The sequence below is a fragment of the Sinohyriopsis cumingii genome, chromosome 2, assembly GCF_028554795.1.
Source record: "Sinohyriopsis cumingii isolate HCF-2022 chromosome 2, ASM2855479v2, whole genome shotgun sequence".
Lineage (NCBI taxonomy): Eukaryota > Metazoa > Mollusca > Bivalvia > Unionida > Unionidae > Sinohyriopsis > Sinohyriopsis cumingii.
In genome coordinates, this window is record NC_142962.1 from 137,847,276 (window position 1) to 137,871,599 (window position 24,324).

At 35.6% G+C, this 24,324-nt stretch overlaps 1 protein-coding gene across 2 annotated transcripts in view; it reads left to right on the forward strand.

Annotated features, from left to right (window-relative positions):
- LOC149805914 (tether containing UBX domain for GLUT4-like) overlaps positions 1–24,324 on the forward strand; it is a 76,491-nt gene that overhangs the window by 40,243 nt on the left and 11,924 nt on the right. For both annotated transcript variants that reach the window (XM_089950683.1, XM_089950682.1), the window contains exons 11-14: positions 574–646; positions 11,143–11,291; positions 12,537–12,599; positions 18,075–18,127. In XM_089950683.1, the coding sequence (XP_089806809.1) occupies positions 574–646; positions 11,143–11,291; positions 12,537–12,599; positions 18,075–18,127 (338 nt within the window). The remainder of the gene's footprint in view (positions 1–573; positions 647–11,142; positions 11,292–12,536; positions 12,600–18,074; positions 18,128–24,324) is intronic.

Consider the following 24,324-nt stretch of genomic DNA (forward strand, 5'->3'; position numbering starts at 1 on the left):
GGAACAAATTATTATTTTGAGGTATTGAAATACTACCTTAAAGGAATGAAAAATTACTTTGAGGGAATGAAGTAACATTTATCACCACATGTCCTGTCATGCTCCATACATCTTGCATCAGATTTGTTGTGAGAAGAAAGCTTGCCAGTAGCTTCCTGTGGATTGGCAGTTGTTCCCAGGGATTTCCCGGATTCTTCCTCCTCCAGTTATACTGGCTGCCATGTATAGCCTATTATGTGCTGAAAAATTATATCTAAAACCCACAAACATAAACCAGCTCTGTGAACTGGTCAGCTGATAAGTTACATAAGCCAGGTGTGTAATATGAGGCTCCACTTGGGGTCAGTTGTTATGGTCATAATGTAACAAACAGAATCTCACATTTGTTTTTATTTCAAATGGAATTTTTGAAACTCATTGAATAATTCTTTCACTAGCCAAGGCTCTCAGAGGTGCAGATGATTCACATTGTTTCATCTACTTAATTTAAAATTAATTCCCATGTAAGATTTTCAATTTATGCATGTATTATAAATGGCTTTCTTTTCTAGTCTTTACAATAAACCATTTCAGATTTGCCAGATGATTTCTACGAGGTGACAGTTGAAGATGTGAAGAAGTTGATGGCTGATATAGAGAGGAAAAGGTAACTTTTCTGATAATAATTTTGTTGAATGCTAGGACTTGAGGTAAAATTGCTGGGGGCCTAATAGTTTCTCTCTAATTTTATAGTGGTCCTTGCTGTTATGAATGCAGGCATCAGGAGTTATTAAATTGGGACTGGGATAGTAATTAGTGTGATGCCCATTTGTGTAATTAAAGTTGGCATTGTCAGTGTTTGATGTACATTTTTTCAACAATAACCATTCATGCTGTTCAACTGCCATTATCAATTCAGACTCATGTACCATTTTGCTGATCATAGCATCAGGTGACAACTAGGTCATATAATTGAACAATTACGAAACTTGACCATGTTTTGTCAGGTTTGGTGGGATAATTGTTAACATTCGCTTTTGTGGTTGAGGTGGTATGTACCGTCTCTTGGTCCAAACTAAAGGTACAAGGAAATTTTAGGGGGTGATGTAAAATTATAAAGTTACCAGTTGTTTATTATGGTACAAATATACATTGTTATTATTATACAGAATGGATTAATAACACATGATAAGCAGGACATGAAACCATCATCATCATTCCCTCATAGCTTGTCTGATTCACATGTCCAATTCTCCCAAAGATTTCTTTTCTGGTAATTTTGTTTGGTTTTTTTTGGGGGGGGGTAATAAAAAATTGACATCATTGTCATCGTGTTTTTGTCTGAAGTAATTTGGGTGCTCCTTTTCAGCCTAGCAGATGATCTCACAATAAAATACTCGAAGAGCATGGCCTGTGACATTAATGTTGAGATGTCTTTGTTATCAAGGCATTTTGCAAGGTAGAAAAGACATAAACACAAGCAGCTCAGTGATCATGATTACATATTTCTTCAAAATATATGTTCCATGATCACAATGATGTTAGCAAAATAAGCTTGTAACTTCACAAATCCAGCCCTCCCTAAATGAAAAATATTGTCTTTTCCATCTATAGATGACAGACAGTAAAACTTCTTGCCTATTACTTTCCCTTACCACCAACAGGTGTCACTAGTTTTAAGCTTTTGCTGACAACATTGTTTTGTTGACCTCATGAAAATCCTGTGTTTATCTTGCTGGTTTTCACTTTCCATCCCAAAACTTGGATTTTTAGTGTTTAGTAAGGAATCGACTTAAGGTGGTCTTTATTATTTTGTTAATTTTGCCAATTTGTATGTGAACTTTGTCACGTTCTTGGCCTTTTTTTATTTTGAGCTTATCCTCCAACATGGTATCACTAATTTATGTTATTATTCATATTATTGCACTCTTGCACTGCATGTTGTCTCTCACTCGTTTAGTAATAAGTGTTGTTTTTGTGGCTTATTAACGTGTTTGGGTTATGAATTTATATTTGGCATCACGCAGCATGCTTTTGCAGCAGACGATTTTAAGACACTACATGAATGCATCATATCATGCATTGAAGTTATTCCAGAAATCGATTTTGTCTACTGCAGACAAATCACTATATACGAGGTTGATCAATGGGTTTTCATGAAGTGTGTCAGAGAGAGAAGGTAGGATTCTGCAGTCTCCATTAACTTCAGTTGCTACCCAATATTCAGGAGGCTGCTTTCACACCAGCAAAAGGATAAACACGTGTATGCGGCATTGAGAATACAGAAGATGTATCTGGGTATTTTTCTGTGAGAGCTTACCCATTTCCCTTCTAGCAAATTGCCTGGGAAGTATGTTTTCAACCCCAGTTGGTGTCAAAACAAGAATACTAGACTTGGTAATTAATTTCCCATATACATGAAACTGAAATAATGGTGGATTATACCTCCATAATGAAACATTGTACAAATTTGTCTTTTCCAAATAACAGGGCTATCAACTCTAAATTTCAATCAAAATTTCCATCCTGTTGATAGTTGTAAGTGTTGTGCCTGGCAGGTGTACACATTTCAAAGGAACTTCAGATGTTCTGCTAGTTGGCTAGGCAAAGAGACATACAGAACCTTGAGGATGAGCATTTTGAAGGCCAAATCAGCTAAACAGACAGCTAAAAGAAAAAAGACCCTTGAAGCTCTGGAGGAGTTGAAGAAAAAGAAGCAAAGGATTGAGGACAGCATGCAGCATCTCAAGAAAGCATCAGACAAATTATATGAAAAGGCAGAAGCTACCAGAAAAATCTCCTTTGTTACACAAGCCAATGCACTGAAGAAAGAGAAACTGCACAAGCAGTCAAAAATGGAAACTATTAAAAAGGAAATTGCTGACCATGTTAAAGAACTTAGTACTTGAAAAGTCAGTGGTTGTAGTGCAGTCATGTGTGCAAATTATATATTAGAGTGTAGAATTTAAAGAAAAGATTGTGACTATTCTACTTTGTCTAGTTTTTATCCATCCATTGTATTTTGTTCTTCATATGATGATTTGTGACTGTCATACAAGCAGACTCTGATCTCCAGTAGTTGTACTTGTAGTGTGGTTGGAGGTAAGAATTTAAAGATCTGTTGAACCTAGTGTACCTAATTTGCTGTGTAATCTGTAGTTTTTTTTCTTCATATAAAGATCGGAATTCATTTGTTTTTCACAGAAGTAAAGTTTTTTATTATTCTCCTAAGATTTTTATTTTTTATTCTCTATTATAAAGTCTCAAGCCCATTGCACAAATATTAGGAAGCTTCTTGTCAGGAAATTACAACACTCTCACTAATCCTTTAAATGGCCATTGATAAATATACCTAAAGTGTGCTGGGCTTCGGGGACCTTGAAAAAATTGGATAAAGTCATTGAAAAGCCCTTGAATTTTGTTACACTAAAGGTGTATGAACCCAGAGCCAATTACGATTGACTTTTTCATGTCACTGGTATAAAACTCACTCGAACATCTTTCACCCTGAGCTTCTGTCTTTCGATAAGAATTTTACAACTGTAAATATAACTGTTCCTATTTTCTATAAAGTAAACAAAAATATTTTTCACATCATATTGTAACTTGTACATACTATCGTAGTTACATGATCGATGTTGGACTTAGTATCATTTAATAGTGATTTTCCTGCTTGTGAAAAAGTTGAGTAACAGTCATGCCTGGGAATCAATGGTCCAAATTGTGAAAGTCACCAACAGAGCAACACATCATTCCTAGGCAAATCCTTAGACTTCCTCAGCTAATTGGGACTTGGTGCAATGGGATTCATGTCTACATTCAACATCACATAAACCACATAATGCCCTCATATCAAGGACAATATCTTTTGAGTCATCATTGCTTCTTGGAGGCAGAATTGAGGAAGTGAGGAGACAGGCAGTTTAGGAACTGCCCCTCAAAGTTGCCAGTCAGCCCCCACAGTTGTATAAGCCCAATCAGCTTCAACTTCAAAAGAGAGACGATCATAGAAGAAGAGATAAGGGACTGTTCAGGGGGTGCACTACATATACTATGAACTTCTGAGAGAGTGACAGGTGTAAGGTGAAGTTGTTTGCATTTGCAATATGCACTATAGAGAAAATGTTGGCTTACCTCTATGTTACTTTCATGTACTGTGGTTGAAATTGCTTTGCATATTGTATTTGTGGAAATTTAAATGATCTAAGCACAGAGCTATCCAAAATAACCGCCCATGTGCTCCAAAGATCAGCCTGAATCTTGGCATCCGTCCGTCTACGGGAGACGATGGCATAGCTCCAAAGTACGCTTTTGCTTATCTTCTTTTTAGCTCTCTTTTCAGCTTGTTTTATTCTTCTCTATTCCTCTGCGTTTTGAACTCCCTGCCTGACAGCTAGACGCCAGCTGGAACGGTTGTTTGCACAGCTCTCCCAGTTGTTGACATTGATGTTTGCCGTCTTCATATCCTTCTTGCAAACATCTTTGTAGCGTAGATGTGGTTGTCCAGTTGGTCGTGCACCTTCTGCTAACTCCCCATATAACAGGTCCTTGGGAATGCGACCTAGGTCCATTCTCTTGACATGGCCAAGCCAGCGAAGGCGCCTCTCGCTGAGTATGGAGAACATGCTGTTCATGTTGGCGCGTTCTAGAACCTCTGTGTTGGGTACTTTGTCCTGCCACTTGATGTGCAAAATGCGCCGCAGACATCTCAGGTGGAAGCTGTTGAGTTTCCTCTCGTGTCTTGCATAGGTGGTCCATGTTTCGCTGCTGTAGAGAAGTGAGCTGAGCACGCAGGCTTGGTAGACACGCAGTTTGGTCTTCTCTGTAAGGTTGGGGTTGTTCCAGACAATCTGGTTAAGTCTGGCCATCACTGCTGCTGCCTTGGCAATCCTGCCGCTCACCTCAGAATCAATGGAGAGTGAGCTGGAGATGTTAGACCCAAGGTATGTGAAGTTCTCAACAACTTCCAAATTGTACCCATCGATGGAGACAGAGGGAGGGGAGTCTGTGTCCTGTGCCATGACATTCATTTTATTCAAACTGATGGTCAGTCCAAATTCCTTACATGCATGGGAGAGGCGACATACCAGCTGCTGAAGTCCATCTTCCGTGTGTGATGTCAAGGCTGCATCGTCGGCAAAGAGCAATTCACGGATGAGTGCCTCTGTGACTTTAGTCTTAGCACGGAGATGGGCGATGTTGAACAGCTTGCCGTCAGCCCTGGTATGGATGTACACTCCCTCGCTGCAGTCTGAATGAGTCTAAAGTATGCCATCTTTAGCAGTTACTAAAAAAGGAAAAGCAAATTTTGGCAGACTAGACAATACCAGCATCTAAAAGTGCAATGAACAAATTACCAAATATATAAAATGTAAAGAAAGTTATCTGCTCTTTTTTTTACAATTTACCTCTAAAGTCCAGAAAGTGACAATGACCAGTAGGAGCTAGCAATTTTTGGATAGGTGCACATCTGAAGCAAGGCCAAATTTCTATACTTTTTTATACATACTACACTCATCAATCAGACACCAGAATAAAGGGAACTAAGAGTTCTTTTAACAATGTCTAAGACATATAAGTCTTTTTTTAAAAGCAAGTATAACCAGTGAGGAAACTAGAAAAAATTCTTTGTCTTATAAATTCTAACCCTGTGCAAAATATGAAACTGTAGAGCACCACCTTAATGCCCCAAAACAGAACAAGTCTTGATCCCAATTAAATGTCAGGAGGCAACAACTCAATCAGTTTAGGAGCCAACCTTTAGGAGGGTGCAAGAAATGGTATTTCTAATTCCGCAAATTCGTAACTCAAGCCATTAACTCAGTACCCTGGCCACGTGCAGACAGCCTATTGGTGGGTGCCAGACTTCTGCATTTAAGCTATCATTTAATCACTCTATTTGCACAAGAACAAGTAGATTAACCAAGTCATTGGGTTGTGGGCTTTGGATTTCATTGATCCAACCCCCTCCTCTTTCATCCTCTCCAGTCATGAGGAATGTAATTTAATGTTCCGAGAAATACGAAAGTATGCAGCAAGAGATCTGGTCATTGATCCACAGGTGAGCAGTGGAGATTGTTTGAAAACCAGTCTCGTGGATTCCATTTCCTCCTTGTGCATGAGGCCAATCATTGACCTAAGCTTCCTCAGCCAATATGTAGTTATGCTGAAATGCAAGATGAAGATAGCAAGATCAGTCTGACTCTACACCAGAAAAGATGAGTTTGCCATCTGTCTCAATCTAACCAATTCATGTTTTCACATCTCAATCCTGGTTGTGGCAACTAAATTCCTTCAATTAGCATACCAAAGAAATATTTTTTGAGTGCTTCCATTTGGTGTAAACATCTGCCCATGGGCATTTACAAAGATTATGAACTGCATCATCAGCTGACTTCATTCAGAGTGATGGTGGTATATTTGGATGACATTCTCCAGAATCATATCATAAGTCAAGGGCAGGACAATTTCCCATTCCTTGAATCATCATGGTTTTCTAATTATTTTGTACATCTGGGTATGGAGTTTATCACTAATCTCAATCTTGGATGATTGCCCCACATTTATGTGGTACAGATTGTCAAATCTTGAGTCCGTTTCCAACAGGAAGTGGATTACAGCAAGAGAAATTGTTTGCATCTGCTTGGATTATTCATTGTGGTAGCAGATCAGAATTCACAGGGCCATCTTTGCATGTGCTCTTTACAGATGACCATGCTGGCTAAACAGCACCTTTTTTCCAGTCCACTCAGTAAAGCGGTCAAGATCATGAATGAGTAGTATCATTCATGTGTGCCATATTTGACCCATGACAGAAATTCTCTGGAAAAGTCCTGACCAGAAGGTACAGAATGCATGAATGCCAGTATGTACAGTTAGGAAGCCCATGTTGCCAGGCTTTGATATGTCAGCAACAGGTGGAGGCCAAAGGAAATGCTTCCTTACATCATCCCTCTGGAAATGAAAGCTATAATCAATGTCTTTCTTTGCTGGAAAGACCACTTTTTCAGCAAGATAGTCTTAATCATGTTGGACAACTTGGTGATGGTGATCCTTGTCCTTAAACGGGGTGGGTGGGTGGGTTTCTGTGTTAGTGCTTCCAACTTAATATCAATGTACAAATCACACGCATTTCTGCATACTCAATTTTCTGACTGATTCTTCATCAAGAAAGAGTCAGATCATTTATACCATATGATTATTCTGTCTTTCATTGGATTTGCATGCTTTGGAATGTCCAATTATCTAACTTTCTTGCGACCAGGTGGAATTGCAAACTACCCACCATCATCTCTCCAGTTCTGGACTGAGAAACTTGGACTATGGATTACAGGTTCAGTCAGCTGGGAGGGATTATGGACCTTTGCCTGCCTACCAATGGTCTTAGTACCAAAAATAATGCAAAGCCAAAAGTGACATTACAAAATGTTTCCATATCATAAAGTATTTCCTTATATGTACTCAAAAATATGTCTGTTTTCTTTTATTATAAATTTTTTACAGGCAAAAAATTTTGATTTGCATGGATTTTTTTCTCCATTCTGTGCCAATGCTATTAAAGGTTGAATTACTACATTGATAAAAACAGCATCCAAAATTTGCAATTATTTAAATGCAATAACCTTGTACAACTTTATCTTGTACAATAATTATGCTTCAGATTGTGTAGTTTGTCATATTAAGGACGTAATTCAAAAGAAAATGAAGACATTTATATTTTTGTTAACACATTTTGTTGTGCAGATTAATACAGTAAACATCATTGGGGTACGGTATAAATAGAAATATAGATAGGTCATGAAACTGTCACATTGACAAATTTCAGGGTGTAACATCTTGAAACGAGATTTTAAGGATTGTGAGTTTACTTATATGGATTTTGTTTTATGTTTTGTGCATTTCTGCATTCATACATGAATATTTGACCTTGGCAACCATGCAGTCTAGTTCAGTAACATATCTTGCCCCCAAAATTTGATTGTCACATAATTTTGGTTTGCAATGAAGACTCATCAATACATGATTTCTCGATTGTTTTCAAACATGATTATGATTATGTTAAGTTAGAATCACCACTTAGATAATTTTATTACTATATTTAGCCAAGAGTTTTTCCAAAAAGTGTCTCCATTTGTAAAAGGCACACTATGGGTGACAGAATAGCAACAGTTCATGTACATTCAGTTGCTAATAGTTTAGAAAATTAATTAAAAAAGTTAATACTTGAAGCCTAGTGTTTGTTATTTGGAGTTCATTTTAGGCGTGCCTCCTTATTGATCAATAAATTTATACAAGAGGGTCTACAATCTTGACATGTTTTAAGGTCTGTTCATCCTGCTGGAGAGAGAGAGGGAGATAATGGACAGAGGAAGTCGAAGAAGAAAGAAAATTGAAATATGCATAAATATGGAAATACAGATCTGAATAATATTCATAAGAGCAGACATATTCCTAAATGAGGAATAATAACAAGTGATAATAACACTTGCAACAAAATTAGCATCAGTATTAATTTTTTCACGTATCTCATTATGAAATATGTAATAAAAGTAGCTGCTTAATAGAGGTTTCTTTCTACAATAATTTTCTGTAATGGATCTAAACAAGTGGCTGTTCAGGGCAGATGGTTGCCTATTTAAAAAAAGGGTAGGGGCCCTGGGATAAGGTTTAATGTCGAAAATGCATAGATTGCACTTCTGTTGATTATGCTCTTTAATGTCACCTGCAAGAGTGGGACTCATCTTGTGTTAACTTTGAAAGATCCTTATGGAAATTAGGAAGGATCATCAATGATTTTAATAAAACTGCCAAATGTAACAGCTTTAAAAGATACCTATAACATCTTTACCTCTAACTGTGATAGACAAAGTTGTTATTACATATCAGTTAAACAACAATGTCATTATTGCAAATTACTTTGATGATATATAGTCACAATTGTAATTGCATGATTTAATATATTATTTTAAAGAAATAATTTCTCCCTCCACATGTGGAACAACTCATGGGAGATTTGGGATGATCAATTACTTTAGTATAACTGCCAAAATTAAAAGTTTTAAAAGTCATTCATGAAAATCTTGTGTTTAAAAGAAATAATTTCTTCATAGAGTGTAATTTTATTGAGTATTTAGTGATTTCAACACTTTGTTATGGGCAATTTGATGCTTCACATATATGTTATCTTGTTTTTGTACATTTCCTAAAATTGCTCAAAATATATTATACATGTAATGCATTGTTTATGATTCAATCTAGGGGCCTTTGAGATGTGTCTAATGGGTCATAGCATTAAAATGAAAAGTAGAGCTTCTTCACAATACATTGTAATGGGTATCAAAGTAAAGGTCAATACAGATCTTGTGCATGGAATGGATTTTTAACTTCTCAGTGACCCCAGAAACTGTAAGGCAGGTGACATAAGTTAATTAAAATAAAAACATGTGTTGGGTATATAATTGAAGATACAGTGTGACCCCGCTATAGCGTGCTCCATTATAACACGAATTCGGATAAGCATAAATTTTTTCCCTGTAAAATGAAAACTTTCACTGCACAGTTAACGTGTTCCAGTCACGTTGGAAAATGCAAAAATCCATCAGATTCCATTACTTTTATTTAAGTTTGGTACTGACTTCCTCTGAAGAAAAGTTCTTTGTTTTTATTGAAATTGTAGTCAGCTTTCTTTGATGAAGGCTGCATGGGTTATTGAAGTCACTTCTAAAGGACCGCTTTGGAGAACCGAACAAATACCCATTTATTATGGCAGCAACATCAAATAATTGTATTGCCTGATTAAGACTGTGTTTTTTTTTCTCCATTTGCTGAGTATGTTTTCATAATAATTGGTGCTTCAGAGTTAATGTTTCCTTTGAAATTTCAGAAAACTATTTTATCTGGGTACAAAGGAATTGGCTGTCATTTGGTCTGTTCTAGTTACTCTTCCTCTCTGCCTATGGAATAAACCAATAAGTAAGATGCTCTTTTTGTATGGTTTTTTATTTTTTACATTTGTGGTAGCAATGTGATGCTGCCTTCCACGCATGCATCAAAAATTTAACAAAAGGTCAACTGACAATAGAGATGCAGGTGTTCTGCTCTGATAGGGATTATTACAGAAAATGTGAGTGTTCTGAAGGATTTAATTCTGAGTGAAAAGAAGAGGAATTTTACTTACCATCCACATACAAATGTCAGCCTACGTAAATATATTATTACTAGCAAGCGGCCGAAAATCTGATGAAAGACAGATTACAAGATAATGCCTCGTCCGGTTGATCTCCGTTACCAGAAATGACTACAGCAAAAAAGCAGATATCTCACAACACACAGTACTCATACTATATGTCAAGATATTCGGATTATGATTTAACAATGTACTGTTAAGATGGTTTGTCACATGAACAAAGAATTTGTTTATGTAACAATATATAAATTTCAGTGCATTTATTTCCAATCTGTGGCTTCCTTTTATGAGGCTTCAGAATTACTCCACTCCAAACCAATGGTTGTATGTAAGTTTCAACAGCCAACAATGTCACCAATAAAAAAAATTGCCAGATGGTATATTTTGTCGCCAAAAAAGGAAAAAACGCCAAGTTCGCAACATTGGTGAAGCCCTACACGATCCCAGAATAAACTTTTTACACGTTAGTTTTCTTACTTTTAAGAAGAAAAATCTACTTTTTCATGTACAAGAAAAATACATTTAAAATTTCAGGAGCCATGCCACGATTGTCTTGTATTATTCATATGTGATCTCTTCCCTAAAATGATAATAAACTTATACATATTTTTTCTTCCTACTTTTAAGAAAGACTTTTTTTTCATGTACAAGAAAATTACATGTATGTGAAATTTTGGGAGCCACACCACGACCGTGTTATGTATGAATTCATGTTATTATGGAGCGTGCTATAGCGAGGTCATACTAATTGCACAGTGTTGGTAATATGTAAAAGTATAGTATTGTTTACAAGCAACTGCAGACAGTTTAGACCAAGAACTACCATCATATAATTTGCTTACAGTACTGGATCATTGCTCCTCTCATAAAATTATATGTAGATTAAAGTTTGGACCTGATCTGTCTGTGCATTACTAAGCATATACAGGTGGTAGGTACAACTAAATACATATAGTCTGCTGAATTTTCTTATTTAGAGAGGCAGAGCAGAATCAGCCTCTAATGACAAAGGCATTGAGACAGGCCCAGTTGGAGGCAAAATACAGCAAATATACAAAAGTGGTGATCAGGTTGCAGTTCCCTGACAGGCTGGTTCTTCAAGGTGTTTTCAAACCAACGGAGACAAGTAAGACATCAAACCAAGAGTCCCTCAGTTTTCTTCTTGGTTTTCTGTATTTGAAATTATCATTTAGCTAGAATTCCTCAAAGATTGGAACCCAACTGCTTTCTTCAGTTTTACAAGTTATGTTACCCTAAAATGAAAAGTATGAGAAATGTTGATAAAAAACAGTCTACTCTTGATAATCCAACACAAATTATACCGATGAAAATATTGCTAATGTAAAACCAAAAATGTTTCATTGCGGTTTAAAAAATTATTTTATATAATCCACAAATCTAAAACTCATTATAATATTATACTGGTCTATTATATTTTCAGTATTATACAAATTATGAAATTACTTTAAGACAGAAAACAGCAAATTTGTAGCTCCAAGAAAATTTGTAGCCCCGAGAAAATGTGTAATCCCAAGAAAATTTGTAATAGAATAGGTTCAGCATAAGTCACATCAGTATAAATGATGAAATAATTTTTTTTGTGTCAGATCAGTTTTGAATAAAATCCAGTGTAAGGCCATTCCTGCTTTTTCAGACTTGATTTGGACAAATTATATCAATTGATTAGCAGAGACTGATAATGATTCGTGAAATTTTGACTCATTTTTGACACAGAAATCAAGTAGTATGATAAACCTAATTGAATGGCCAATTTTTGATTGGGAATTTAAATTCATTTTCATTCTTTGATTCGTATCTGATGCATTACTGCAACAGCTGTTTGTACAGATACTTGTTCTCTGCCATGTAAGCAAAGTTTGTCCATCCATTCACAGCAAATTTATTTGAAACAAAAGAAAATGAGGGTGGCAGTTTTCACAAGTCACTATTTCAGATCAGTCAAGAGCCATAACTCTTGAAAGTAAAGTAAAATTCTGCTGATGATCAATTGAACTTTCTGGAGACCTTTTTCAGATGAACCTTAACAGCCTATGAAGTGGAATTTGACAATGGAATGCTGATGCTAGGGTGTTTATAGCCTTTTGAATATCTTATTTAAGTTGATCAAAGACTATAAAGTATGGTCACATGGTCAGAATCTTATCCACTCAGTCATTCATCTAAGTGTGTAGCTTTCTAAAATTTTAAGTGTTGTAGCATGATTATTTATAAATCTAAAATTTAGCTCTTGGTCAGAAAATAATTCATGTTCTGAGAAAAGAAGTGATGAAATAATAAATGGATTTGTAAACCATTCAGTCATCATCTCACAGAATTTATTCAGTTAACTGCCTATGTTTTCATCTTGCAGTTTTCGCTCTTCAAAAGTTTGTCAAGGACCACCTTGAAGAAAAGAGTGAGCAATTTTACCTGTGTGAGTAGAAATTTAAAGCACTTCTAATTTTCATTACCAAGACTTTATCAGTTGCTTATTGAATATTGCATTGGATTATAAAAATGTATTGTCTCACTTGCAGCGATGCTGGTGAGGCCCCAGAATAACATGACAAGCAGCACCTGTGATCTTGACATTCGATATATGTAAACAGCATATAACCCCCTTTCATAGATCTCTCACAAATGTACTGCAAAATGCTTAACCTTAACAACATATCACCAATGACGTTGGCCTTAAACTGATGAAGCTCTCATTCCAAGGCTACTCATATACATGGGTGACTCCTCTTCAGAGTCAAATACCTATTCATCAATACATAATAAAAGTATCTTTCCCCCCCAACAAAAGTTTAACAAACTGATCAATATGACTTTGACCTTTAACTTTTTGACACCTGCATCATTAGCAGTATATTATATCCCATGGTAACAATTTATTGTTATGTTTGTTGGCATTTCATCTGTCATAGTGGTAGATAGTAATGATCAGAAACCTGTAACGGTAAAATGTCCTTGTATTTAATTATCATGCAGCTAATATTCATTATATTACTGGCTGATGAAATTGCTTAATTCTAAATAACTTTGCAGGTGGAGCCTTAAGACTGTACACTAACTTACAGATTTTGGAATTAAGAGTACAACTAATATTACCCCTGTTGCCAGTTATCTAGTACAGTGCAGTTGTACTTTCACCTTTTCAAGGTCGACAGTAATAAATAAAACTGGAAGGGATGAAAGAGTCAGGTGGATTTGGAGGATGTATGATGAATAATGAAAAGCTTGTGACCCTAATCCTAACATCACCCTCATAATAATGGATTAAAACAAATACATTAGACACTGAGAGAGAGGTTTTGGTTTGGTTTGGTGTTTTATGGCACAGCAACGCATCTAGGTTATTAGTGCCAAGACAGTTGGAGTAAAGTGACTTGCCCAGGGAGACACTATAATAGTCAGCCAGGCTTATCCAGTGGTAAAATTGGAGCTTGCAACTGTTCAGTCACAAGTCTAGCAGTCCAACCACTGAGCTGCCACATCTCCAAGAGAGAGAAGAGACAGAATGAGAAATACATTAGAAGATTAAATACAGTGACAAAATATATTATGAATTTGGTATCTTTTTATATGTTAACATTATTTTGTAACCTATTAACATCTTCTGAAAATCACAATTTCAGAAAAAGTCAACAAAAGGAACTGTAATTTGCTGTCATGTCTTCTAAAATAAGTACACTAAATTAAATAAATTATTTAAATTGTGAACAAAATGAAGTAATAGTTTCAGACGCATCAGTTGAAATTAAGAAACAAAGATGAGAAAGAAATCTATGAGAAACATGAATTATTGTAATATAATCAGTTCTACGGGGACCGCTTCAGTGGCCAAATGGTTAGAGCATCCGCCTCATATGCAGGAGGTCGTGGGTTTGATCCCCGGCCGAGTCATACCAAAGACTTACAAAAATGGTACTAACAGCTGCCTCACTTGGCGCTCAGCATTAAGAGGTTAGTGTTAGGACTGGTCAGCCTGGTGTCAGGATAATATGACTGGGTGGGACATTTGATCAAGGTACATGTCTGTGGCATGATGCCCGATAGTGAGACATCACTATAAACTGCCACACTGCAGACATTGTAGCGATATGATGGAAAAATTGCTAAAGCTATGTTAAAAATCCAAAGCACACACACAGAGTTCTACTTGTGTAGACAATTAGTCCAAAGTAAACTTAAAACATTTGGTGTATTTCATTAAGAAAGATCTTGTTTCTTGACTCACTTGGATATTATTTCTTAGTTTCTTTTTAACAAGGGTGCAAGTGTGTAGGAAGTAGTAGATCGCTAACTGGGTCATCTAGTTTTTAGTGATGACTTTTCTAATGACTGTTTTTCTGTAGGAGAGCTAGATGGAAATGCTGATGCACTCCTGTAGAAACTCAGTATGCTCTCAGTAAATTTGGGTTCTATTAGATAGGTATCCTGCAAAAGGTCACCTTCTCCTCTGATTAAATTAAAACTAGAAGAAGGTACTGCCTGAAGGAATGTGGAGGTATTCTGCCACACACACACACACATCTGCTGGGGTGGTGTAGTCACTACCTGTTCCTGACCTGTTTTATTATCCTTGTATCTCGTCAAAGGGAAAAGCTGTAGTTTTTACATTGGTTGAACAAGATCATTTGAACCAATGTATCAACCAGAACATTTTTCAGTTAAACCAAAGATTTCTGAGTGGATAGTGATATCAATGTGGAGCTTTGACTAATAGACTTCTTCTGATGTCTATTTGATCTTAAATAAAAATGGCAATGATCTAGCATTTAAAATGGGTGGTATGGTTGCCATCTTAAAAATCATGCTGCTTCTTCTGAATGGCTGATCATACTGAAACGGGGTTTTCACAGATAGACTTCTTATGACCTCTAGTTGGTTCTGAATGAAAATAGTGCTCCTTGACGTCCAATATGGCTACAGTGGTGTACATCTTGAATCTTGTCACTTCTACTGGGCAGATTGTAATATAAATATCATGTTTTCACAAAAAGTATTTTTATGATGTCTGCTTGGTCTGAACTAAGAAAGGTGTCAGTCTGAGATTCAATAAGGCTACTCTAGTGGCCATTCTGAAAATCTTGTTATCACTGTTCCTTCTGAATGGCTGTTCATATTGACATAACTAAAAGACATATGATTTATTGTTGGCCTGAAGAAAATATTGTCCCTGAGGAAGTTCATCAAAGTAGCAGTTTTGCTATTGCTACTGTTCCCAAGCTAATGATCATATTGACATGGAATTTGTACTAAAGGACTTCTTTTGATGTCTAGTTGGTTCTAAAGGAATGTTGCCCCTTGGACAATCAATCTGGCTACCATTGCAGTCTTCTTGAAAAAATCACTTCTCTTTCTGAATGAATAGCTTTATTAACACAGGGATTTCACTAAAAGATCTCTCATGCCATCTAGTTGGTCTGATTTGAAAATGGTACAGATTTTGAATTCCAGTATTGACATCAGAGTGGCTTTCTGGTAAATCTTGTTATTGCTGCTCCTGAATGGATGGTCATGTCGACATGAAGTATTCATTAAAAGATTTATGATGTTGATCTCAAATTAGAATGGTACCTAACAACATGCATGGCTACCATGGGGACAGTTTTGAAAATCATTTTATCAATATTCCACCTGTCAGTGAATAGATGGTCAAATCAACATGGAGTTTTTGCTAAAGACTTTGTATGATGTCTAGTTGGTCCTAAATGAAAATAAGACTAACCAAACATTCACCATGACTGCAATATTTGTAATCTTAAAAATCTTGCAGTTTTTACTCAACAGATGTTGATAATGATATGGTGCTTTCAGTAAAAGACTTTTTGTGATGTCTTGCTGGTTGTATTGTCACAGAATAAGGTAAGAAATAACTTGGTTTCATCATAGAACGATTTGATCATTTTCGTCGTACATGTATACGACGTTACCTAGAGTGGATAGTTGTTTTTCTAGGTAAGCAACTGAACTAGCATGTGTCTCGTCGCCGATCGCTTGTGGCGAGAGACACCAAAAGCACGGTATACACGGGTATTTTACCCTTACTAATACTAACTCCTGTAGATTTACACCAAGTTTCATTTTTAACTGACACGCTGGACGTTTGGATCTTTGTTTCTCTCATGCTCACAATCCAGAACAGCTGAAAACATGGATCAGTACCTATGACCTTCAAAACAGTGTCAGTGCTGACTATCAACTTGTTCATTGTAATGCAACTAGATATAAAAAACTTCAAAAGTGAATGGATTTGTATCAAACCCAGTCTGAAGTTAAATTAGAAGACTGATTTGAATTATGCCACTTGAATAACCTAAGTTTATTCTACCCCCAGCACCAAATTGCATATAAATTCTACATTTAACCAAAATTAGCATATGAAAGTATATTTGTCATTATGGGGATGCTCTGTAGATTTAATAAACTTCTGAAAGAGTGCCAGGTGTAATGTAAAGTTGTTTACTTGTGCAACATGCACAGTGGAGAGGATGTTGCTATACCTCTGTGTTACAGTCAAGTACTGTGGCTGAAATTTCTTTGGATATTGCACTTGTGGGAATTGAATATGATCTAAGTACACTGCTAACTAAAATGGTTGCTCCTTTGTGCAAAATATCAGTCTGAATTAGTCTAAAGTACACTATATTTAGCAGTTATTAAATTAGGAAAAAGAAACTTTGCCAGACTAAACAATACCAGCTTCTGAAAGTGCAATGAATGTTGTTGTTGTTGTTGTTGTGGGGTTTAATGCCATTTTTCAGCACACGATAGGCTATGCATGGCGGCTAGTATTAATGGTGGAGGAAGAACCCGGGAAGAACCACCGGCCCACGAGAAGCTACTGGCAATCTTTCTCACATATCCACATCAGCTGAATCCTGGACTCGAACCCATGCAGAGAGAGGTGAGATGGCAGTGATCCGTAACAGAGAGCACTTTAGACCACTTGGCCACTTGGGGGCCCTGCAATGAATGAATTGCCAAATATGTAAAATGCAAAACAAAGTTATCTGCTCTTTTTTTACAATTTGCCTCTGAAGTCCAAGAAGTGAAACTGACCCAGTATAGCTATTAGTTTTTTGAAAGGTGCAGATCTGAAGTACAACTAAGCTGTATACTCTATAACCCATACTACACCCATAAATCATACACCAAAATAAAGGGAATTAATAGTTCTTGAACAATACCTATGATATACAAGGTCTTTTTCAAATAGCTAGCATAACCAGGGAGGAAAACAGGGAAATTCTTTTTTTATAACTCTGACCCTATATAAAATATGAAATTGAAGAGCACCACCTGAGAAGTGATTTACTATCTATGATTTCAGGTTCAGTGTCAAAGGCCATGACAGAAAATGTAAAAAAAAAATTCAGCCATATTGGGTAGTTGGAGTTTGTCAAGAACATCAGCGATGTTTTCAATATTCAGCAGTTTAAACAAATAAAAGGGCAAAAAACAGACTTGTTGGATAACTGGAAATTCTTTCAGTCAGTAACGCAGCAGTTCCATTAAGGGACTATTTATTTTTCTTGATAATGTTTGTTTATCAAATCCATTAGAAACTATTTTCCCACTAATAATTTCCTTTGGATACTTAGTGAGCTAGGGCAGTTTTTTTGTTGGTTTTAAAAAATTAATGAAACTTTTGACACATTATTAGGTATATCATGCCAAGAAAATTGGACCTAAGTGCGTTCCCAGGGTTATACCAATGAAGCTGACCCAAGCTGTCCTAGGTTGGTATCTAACCTACAACCCATGAATTATGAGTTTGATGCTGTACCACATGAATTAATACTGTGTCCAGGCTTTAAAAAAAGCCCTTTTTATGCAAACTTTAAGATCACTGAGTCACTATAACTTGTAATGTCATGTATCTTTTCTTTTTAAATTTCAGACACTGCACCTCCAAAGAATGTTTTGAATGATTTGTCACAGACCCTGTTAGAGGTAGGAAAATTGAGTCTTTCAAAATTATAGTGCTTGCCTCCAATTTCAAATTATTTAAATTCTTGCCACAGAATGCTAGGAATGGGTAATTGGCCCATAGGATTAACAGATGCAGCATTAATGGTACAATGCTGTCTCGCACTTCTGTGTAATTAAGATTTCCGTCTCCAATATTAAAGCAAAACACATATCAAATTCGACCAATTGATGAATATAAAATACTGCAATGCTTACCATTTGAAAAGAGGCAGTTGTCACCAAAATATTACGCTCAAAATAATATTAATTTTTGACACACAGGATACCACCCGTGTTTTCATGACTTGCAGTATGTCAGCCTATTCTGCGCACAGCTTTGAAAAGATGTAATGTTTATCCATCAGTCTATAGAAATGAAATACATTACTTGTGGATTGTTTATGTCAGTAGTTCAGTCGAGTAATTAGGTCAGGTTTATAGCTAGTTTCATATGCCTTTGAGTCGAAATGTGAGATATTTTTTGTTCACTTTATGAATATGACTTTTCTGAATTAAAGTATGATTGTTCTTTCTTGATACAAAATTAATTTTTGACCCAAAGTAGCACATTAACAGAAATGATGTATCGTTGCGCAGAATTACCCAATGCACAGAACTACCCAATGCGCAGAATTGGCCTACATAGTGGTATATGTCGAGCACTCTCTTGTTATAGTGCAGTTTGTAGGAGTCATAGAGTATAGTGAGATTGACTCACAGTAAAATACATTATGAATATAATTTTACTACAGGTTCTTGAAATGTGGTCGATGACCATGCCGTCACATAACAGGAAATGTGTTATACCGTATTTACCGTATATGTTGTGACACCATAAATTAATTTTAAAAGTAATTTTTTTGTGCACTGTATGTTCTTGGACACATAATTTTTTCAAGTCATAAGTTGTGGGACAGCTTTTAAATCATTCAAAAATTACATGTCGGAAAATGCACTTATCGTCAGTCCATCCAGGAATGCGATCAAAGTACACTTGAGTTTCATCCATGTTAATGATCATAATGTCAGCAAAATGATCTGTTTCTCTTCTGGCCTTCACGAATTCATCACGTAATTTTATTTCCTCCAAATCTTCTGGGTGATGCTGGGTTGTCAGTGTTCACACACAAAGCACTATATTGTGTCACTTTAAAAACTGTTCCATTGTTTCACTTCATTTTCAAAATGTTCGTGAATACTGGTGAAAAGGAACCAAAGTTAACTTCCCTATTTCAGCCGTCCTTGTATATTCAAAATAAAAAAAATAAAAAATAGGCACACTTAAAAGAATCCATAGTTGGCTTCTGAGGTCAGCTTGCTTTGCAATAAAATGACCTTTGTATTGATATCCTTTAAAAAAATTCCGGCTTCAGAGTCCAAAGTTGGCTTCCGAGGTTGGCCTGCTTTATAATAAAAATAACCTTTGTCTTTGATGTTCTGTCGGTAAATTCAATGAAGAAGTTTACTGCTGGCTGCCAGTTGTGTTTATTTACCACCAGGGCTTCTGTGTGCTGGCATCTGTAGTAATAATTAATACAAAGGTGCACTGATGTCTGTGGGTAAATAGTAATGATACTTTTGTAACCCGCGCTGGCAAAAAGATTGTCACTTGCACTCAAGCAAATGTGTTTTCAAATAATGATTATTATTTACGAGATACTGTCGTACAGTAGACCTGGATATAATTCAGTCTTGGCTATTTTGCACCTAACACCATGTCATGCATGACTGGCAGTTGCCTTCAATATATCGGTTGATTATTTCCCTCTTGTTTGCGATATCGTTTGTTTCTCTTCTGGCCTTCACAAACTCGTCACCTGATTTTATTTTCTCCAAATATTCTTGGTGATGCTGGGTCATTGACATCTCTGCACAAAGCACTATATTGTCTCACTTTAAAATTTGTTCCATTGTTTCAATTTATTTTCAAACTTCCCATGAATACAGGTGAAATGGAACCCAAGTTTGTTTCCATATCTCTGCCGTCTTTGTATATTCAAAAACAAAAAAAATCGGCTAACTTCAAAGAATATATAGTCAGCTTCTGATGTTGGCTTGCTTTGCAATAAAATAACCTTTGTATTGATATCCTTTACAAAAAAAGATATAACCAAATTCGGCTTCTGAGATCGGCTTGCTTTGTAATGAAAATAACCTTTTGTCTTTGATGTCCTGTCGGTAGGTTCAAAGAAGGAGTTAACTGCTTGCTGCCAGTCATGTTTATTCACCACCAGGGCTTCTATGTGCTTGGCATCTGTGGTTACAATTAATACAAAGGAGCATTGATGTCTGTGTGTAAATAGTAAGGATAATTTTGTAACGCAAGCTGGTGAAAAGATTGTCACTTGCCCTCAAGTGAATGTGTTTTCAAATGATGATTTTTATTTGCCACATACTGTCATACAGTAGACCTGGATATAATTCAGTCTTCATTATTTTGCACCTAACACAGTGTCATGTGTGAATGCGTCTTCACAACCACACACAGTCGTTTCTCAATGTTCATGTCAATGAACAACGTGGTGTGTGTTATCAGACATAATTGATACACGCTACAGTAATGAAGCCTATGCTACTTATATGGATTTCATGGATATATTTTATTCTTTAATGCTCGTGTTGAAAAAAGGAATAAGTGATAACAACACAAGGTTAGTTTCTTTCTTTTTATTATCAATTAAGCGTTTTATTTATCTATTTTGTTGCAATGTGCAGTGGGGGGGGGGGGCAAGCACAAATGCAATACAAATGTATTTCGTTTCTTAAGTCTTGGGACATATGACCAAAGTGACATAATGTTTCACCATAAGTTCTTGGACAAGAAAAATATTTTTTTTATCGTGTCCCAACAGATATGGTAAATATGGAAATGAAGGGCCTTATATTTTAGGTGTGCTTAATATGGCAGCATAATTATTGCATAAAGACACTCAGTTGTTATAACATCTGTATGCCTTTAATCAGCCTCTATTTATTCTTCAGCCTGTTTTCCCCCAAAATATGAAGCCAAATACATATTTAGGCTTCCAACAGGTTGATCTTAGTTGGCTATCAATATCAGAGTGAACTTGTGTAACTGCTGTCTACTTGATGGCTGTATTAATGGCAGATGCTGCAGCAGGTTTTGTTTACAAAGCTTTTAATCTCCAGCAAATTTGTAAGGAAGTAAAATGTATCTGTGGGAATATCTGTTATACTCCTATTCTAGGCTATAACCAGATGGTTTGTTCTAATGTTTTATGATTAAATTTATTACATACGTATTGAATCTTACATACCGTATATACTCGCGTATAAGCCGAATAATTTAGGAAAAATAAAAGGCCTGGAAGAAGAGGGGTTTGGCTTATCCATGGGCCAGAGTGTAAACTTAACAGTTTTTAGGTCTTTTTGTTGACTGTGCATATTTTCTGATTTTTCCAACAAGAAGTTAAATAAAGGTAAATAAAGACTTCATAATTCATGGGCCGGTTGGGTTTACCAGGGAGACCAATGCTGAACTATAATGTACAGTACTTACACTGTGAAAAGCGTGCATAGCGTCATTTAATCCTTACCTGTTCCCAAACATAGATGCAGATTTTGCTTTATTCATTGTTTTGACCATATTGCAGTCTTCCAGATAACATTTCAGCTAGTTCTTAATAGCTGTTTCATTTACGTTGAATCATGCGCTCACTAGTTACTCATTTTCAATGATATAAGCGATCCTACACATTGAGGTAATATTCTTAAAAAGGTACGCACGTTTATTTTTACAAGGCACATAACCATCATAATTTACATGTAAACAAAGAGTGGTGGTAATAATAAAGACTAAAATTCTCATAGAGATCAACTAAGATCAACATCAATCAATTTTAGTTTTGTGTTTTAGGTGAACAAACATAACTTTCTACACAATGGAAAGCTTGATGTCTCGGTGTCTCCTATGTTGATAGTCGGCGAATTTGTGTTTCATTTTGCAACAGCAGTACAGGCCACTTAATCATTAAAACCCTGAAACTTGCTTATGTTAAGAGGGACTTTTAACCAGTAACTATACCAGTTTAACATTGGTATATACGATATAAAAATGACAGGTGTTCACTCGTGTAAGTTTTGTTTGTGGGAATGGAGCTATAGCATATGGAGTTACAGCATTCGTAGTGATCATTCTTGAAATTGAAATTAATTGTGGACGATTTTATTGTTGTGGTTTATCTTTTTGTTTTGGTTTATTTTTTATTTTTTTGTTATTGTAGAGGTAAAAATAATCATTCATTTGCGTGAATGTTTAAACTTAACATTCTGTTTAGTGAAGAAGCAAATGTTTTATACTAAAATAATTATTTCGTCACAACAATAATTCACAGGTGATACAACAGAACATGTAGGACTTTTCTTGTTTAGAAGATATGAAAATCGAAGACAATGTCATAATCAGGAGTTCTCTACAAAAATCAGAAGATATTATGAAATAAGGAGTAGGCATTGAGCGACCCCAAAAATCAGGAGGTTTATTTTTCTCCCTCCCGGCGTGAAAGTTGACAGGTATGGTGTAAGGTCGCTTACATCAAAGCAAACTACAACTCAGCTTTTATGGTATTAGCATAATTTTCAAAGCATTATTTCCGAAACTTTATAGGAAAATGGAAAATTAAATAAATTAACTTTTTTTCTAAATACGAGTTTGCCTAAATAAATACATTTAGAACTTAACTTGTGCATCTTGAGATGCCTTGGAGTTGTATGTCGCCTTTTATGCGGGTCATGCACTTTTTAGTGTTTATACCTGTTCAGTTTGGCGGTCGGCTTATACGTGAACAGGCTTATACACGAGTATATATGGTAGTTGATCTAGCATTTGATACAAATGTTCAGTTTGTATTTCTGCATCACATACCCAGATTGGAACTAATTATATATTTTCACTGACTGCACATAGATATTCTTGGAAGCATCAAATTAAACTTTAATAAATTCCAATTTAATTTGAATTTGATCCACAGTGTAAAGCTAAACATCCTTATAAAGTGCAAAGGAGGGGGTATGTACTAAATACAAAAGCACATTCATGTTATGTTCTGGGTCAGAGGAAAAAACTTGTTCGATTTGGCCTATAAGTAAATTTCAGCCTGATAACCTTAATATATCCATATGCATGTTCAACTTGTTATTTTTATAGGGGGTTTCACAGTTGCAACGGTGTTAGTGATCATAGCACCTAAAATTGCCTCCCTTAGCTCCAATGCACATGCCCACACAAAATTTCCAGTTCCGGATAGTTCACCATTCTACACTTGGTTAGCGAAACATAAAGTCAACAAAGGAAGGCATCTTAGCTGTACTACACAGATCATTATGGTTAAACCAATGAATCTATTATATATGTCAAACATCTTTTGTTCATACTAGGATAATAATTATAGACATTAAATCAGATAATTAGATTCAGTGTCCATATTTACATTATATCAGATAATTAAATAATATTTACTTTCCATACTGAAATGACACCAAATAATTAAATTAAATACACTGTCCATTCCTGATAATATAAATTCATTATCCATAATTTCATATACATTCGTAGGAACATTTCACTCTGCTGTCCGATTTTAAACATTTATTGCGCATTTTTGGTTATATAACTTTAACGAAAACAATCTCAGTAATATGCATTTTTCATATGTTGATATATCTTTCTTTCTCAGTTATTTTTGCAAGGCTAATAGTTCGTTTATAACACGAGTTAAGAGAGTTATAACACAAGTTCAAAAAGAAAATTATAACACGAATTCTATACATCACCTGATTTGTAATGCTGAATATTTTAAACCAGAAAAGTTTATTTTTTTAAAAAAGGGAACACAGTATTTTAACGTAATCAGAGGAACTTAACAAAGCAATAATTACATTATCTATCATAACGGTAAATGAGTGTAATTAAAGAAGACGGAATAATTATTCATATTTGGGTGTAAATATCGTACAATATTCAGATTAAATAACATGCCCAATGACATTTTTTTTTGTTTCATTTTCATTTTGACTTTTGAAACATCAAATATCGGATGGTACATGCAGTAACTTTCAGCATGATTTTTCTTTGCTTATGCTGACACGTAATAACTCTCAAATTTGCAGGGGTCTTTAGACAACATTTCTGATTGCCACCAGCAAATTCATCTGGAACA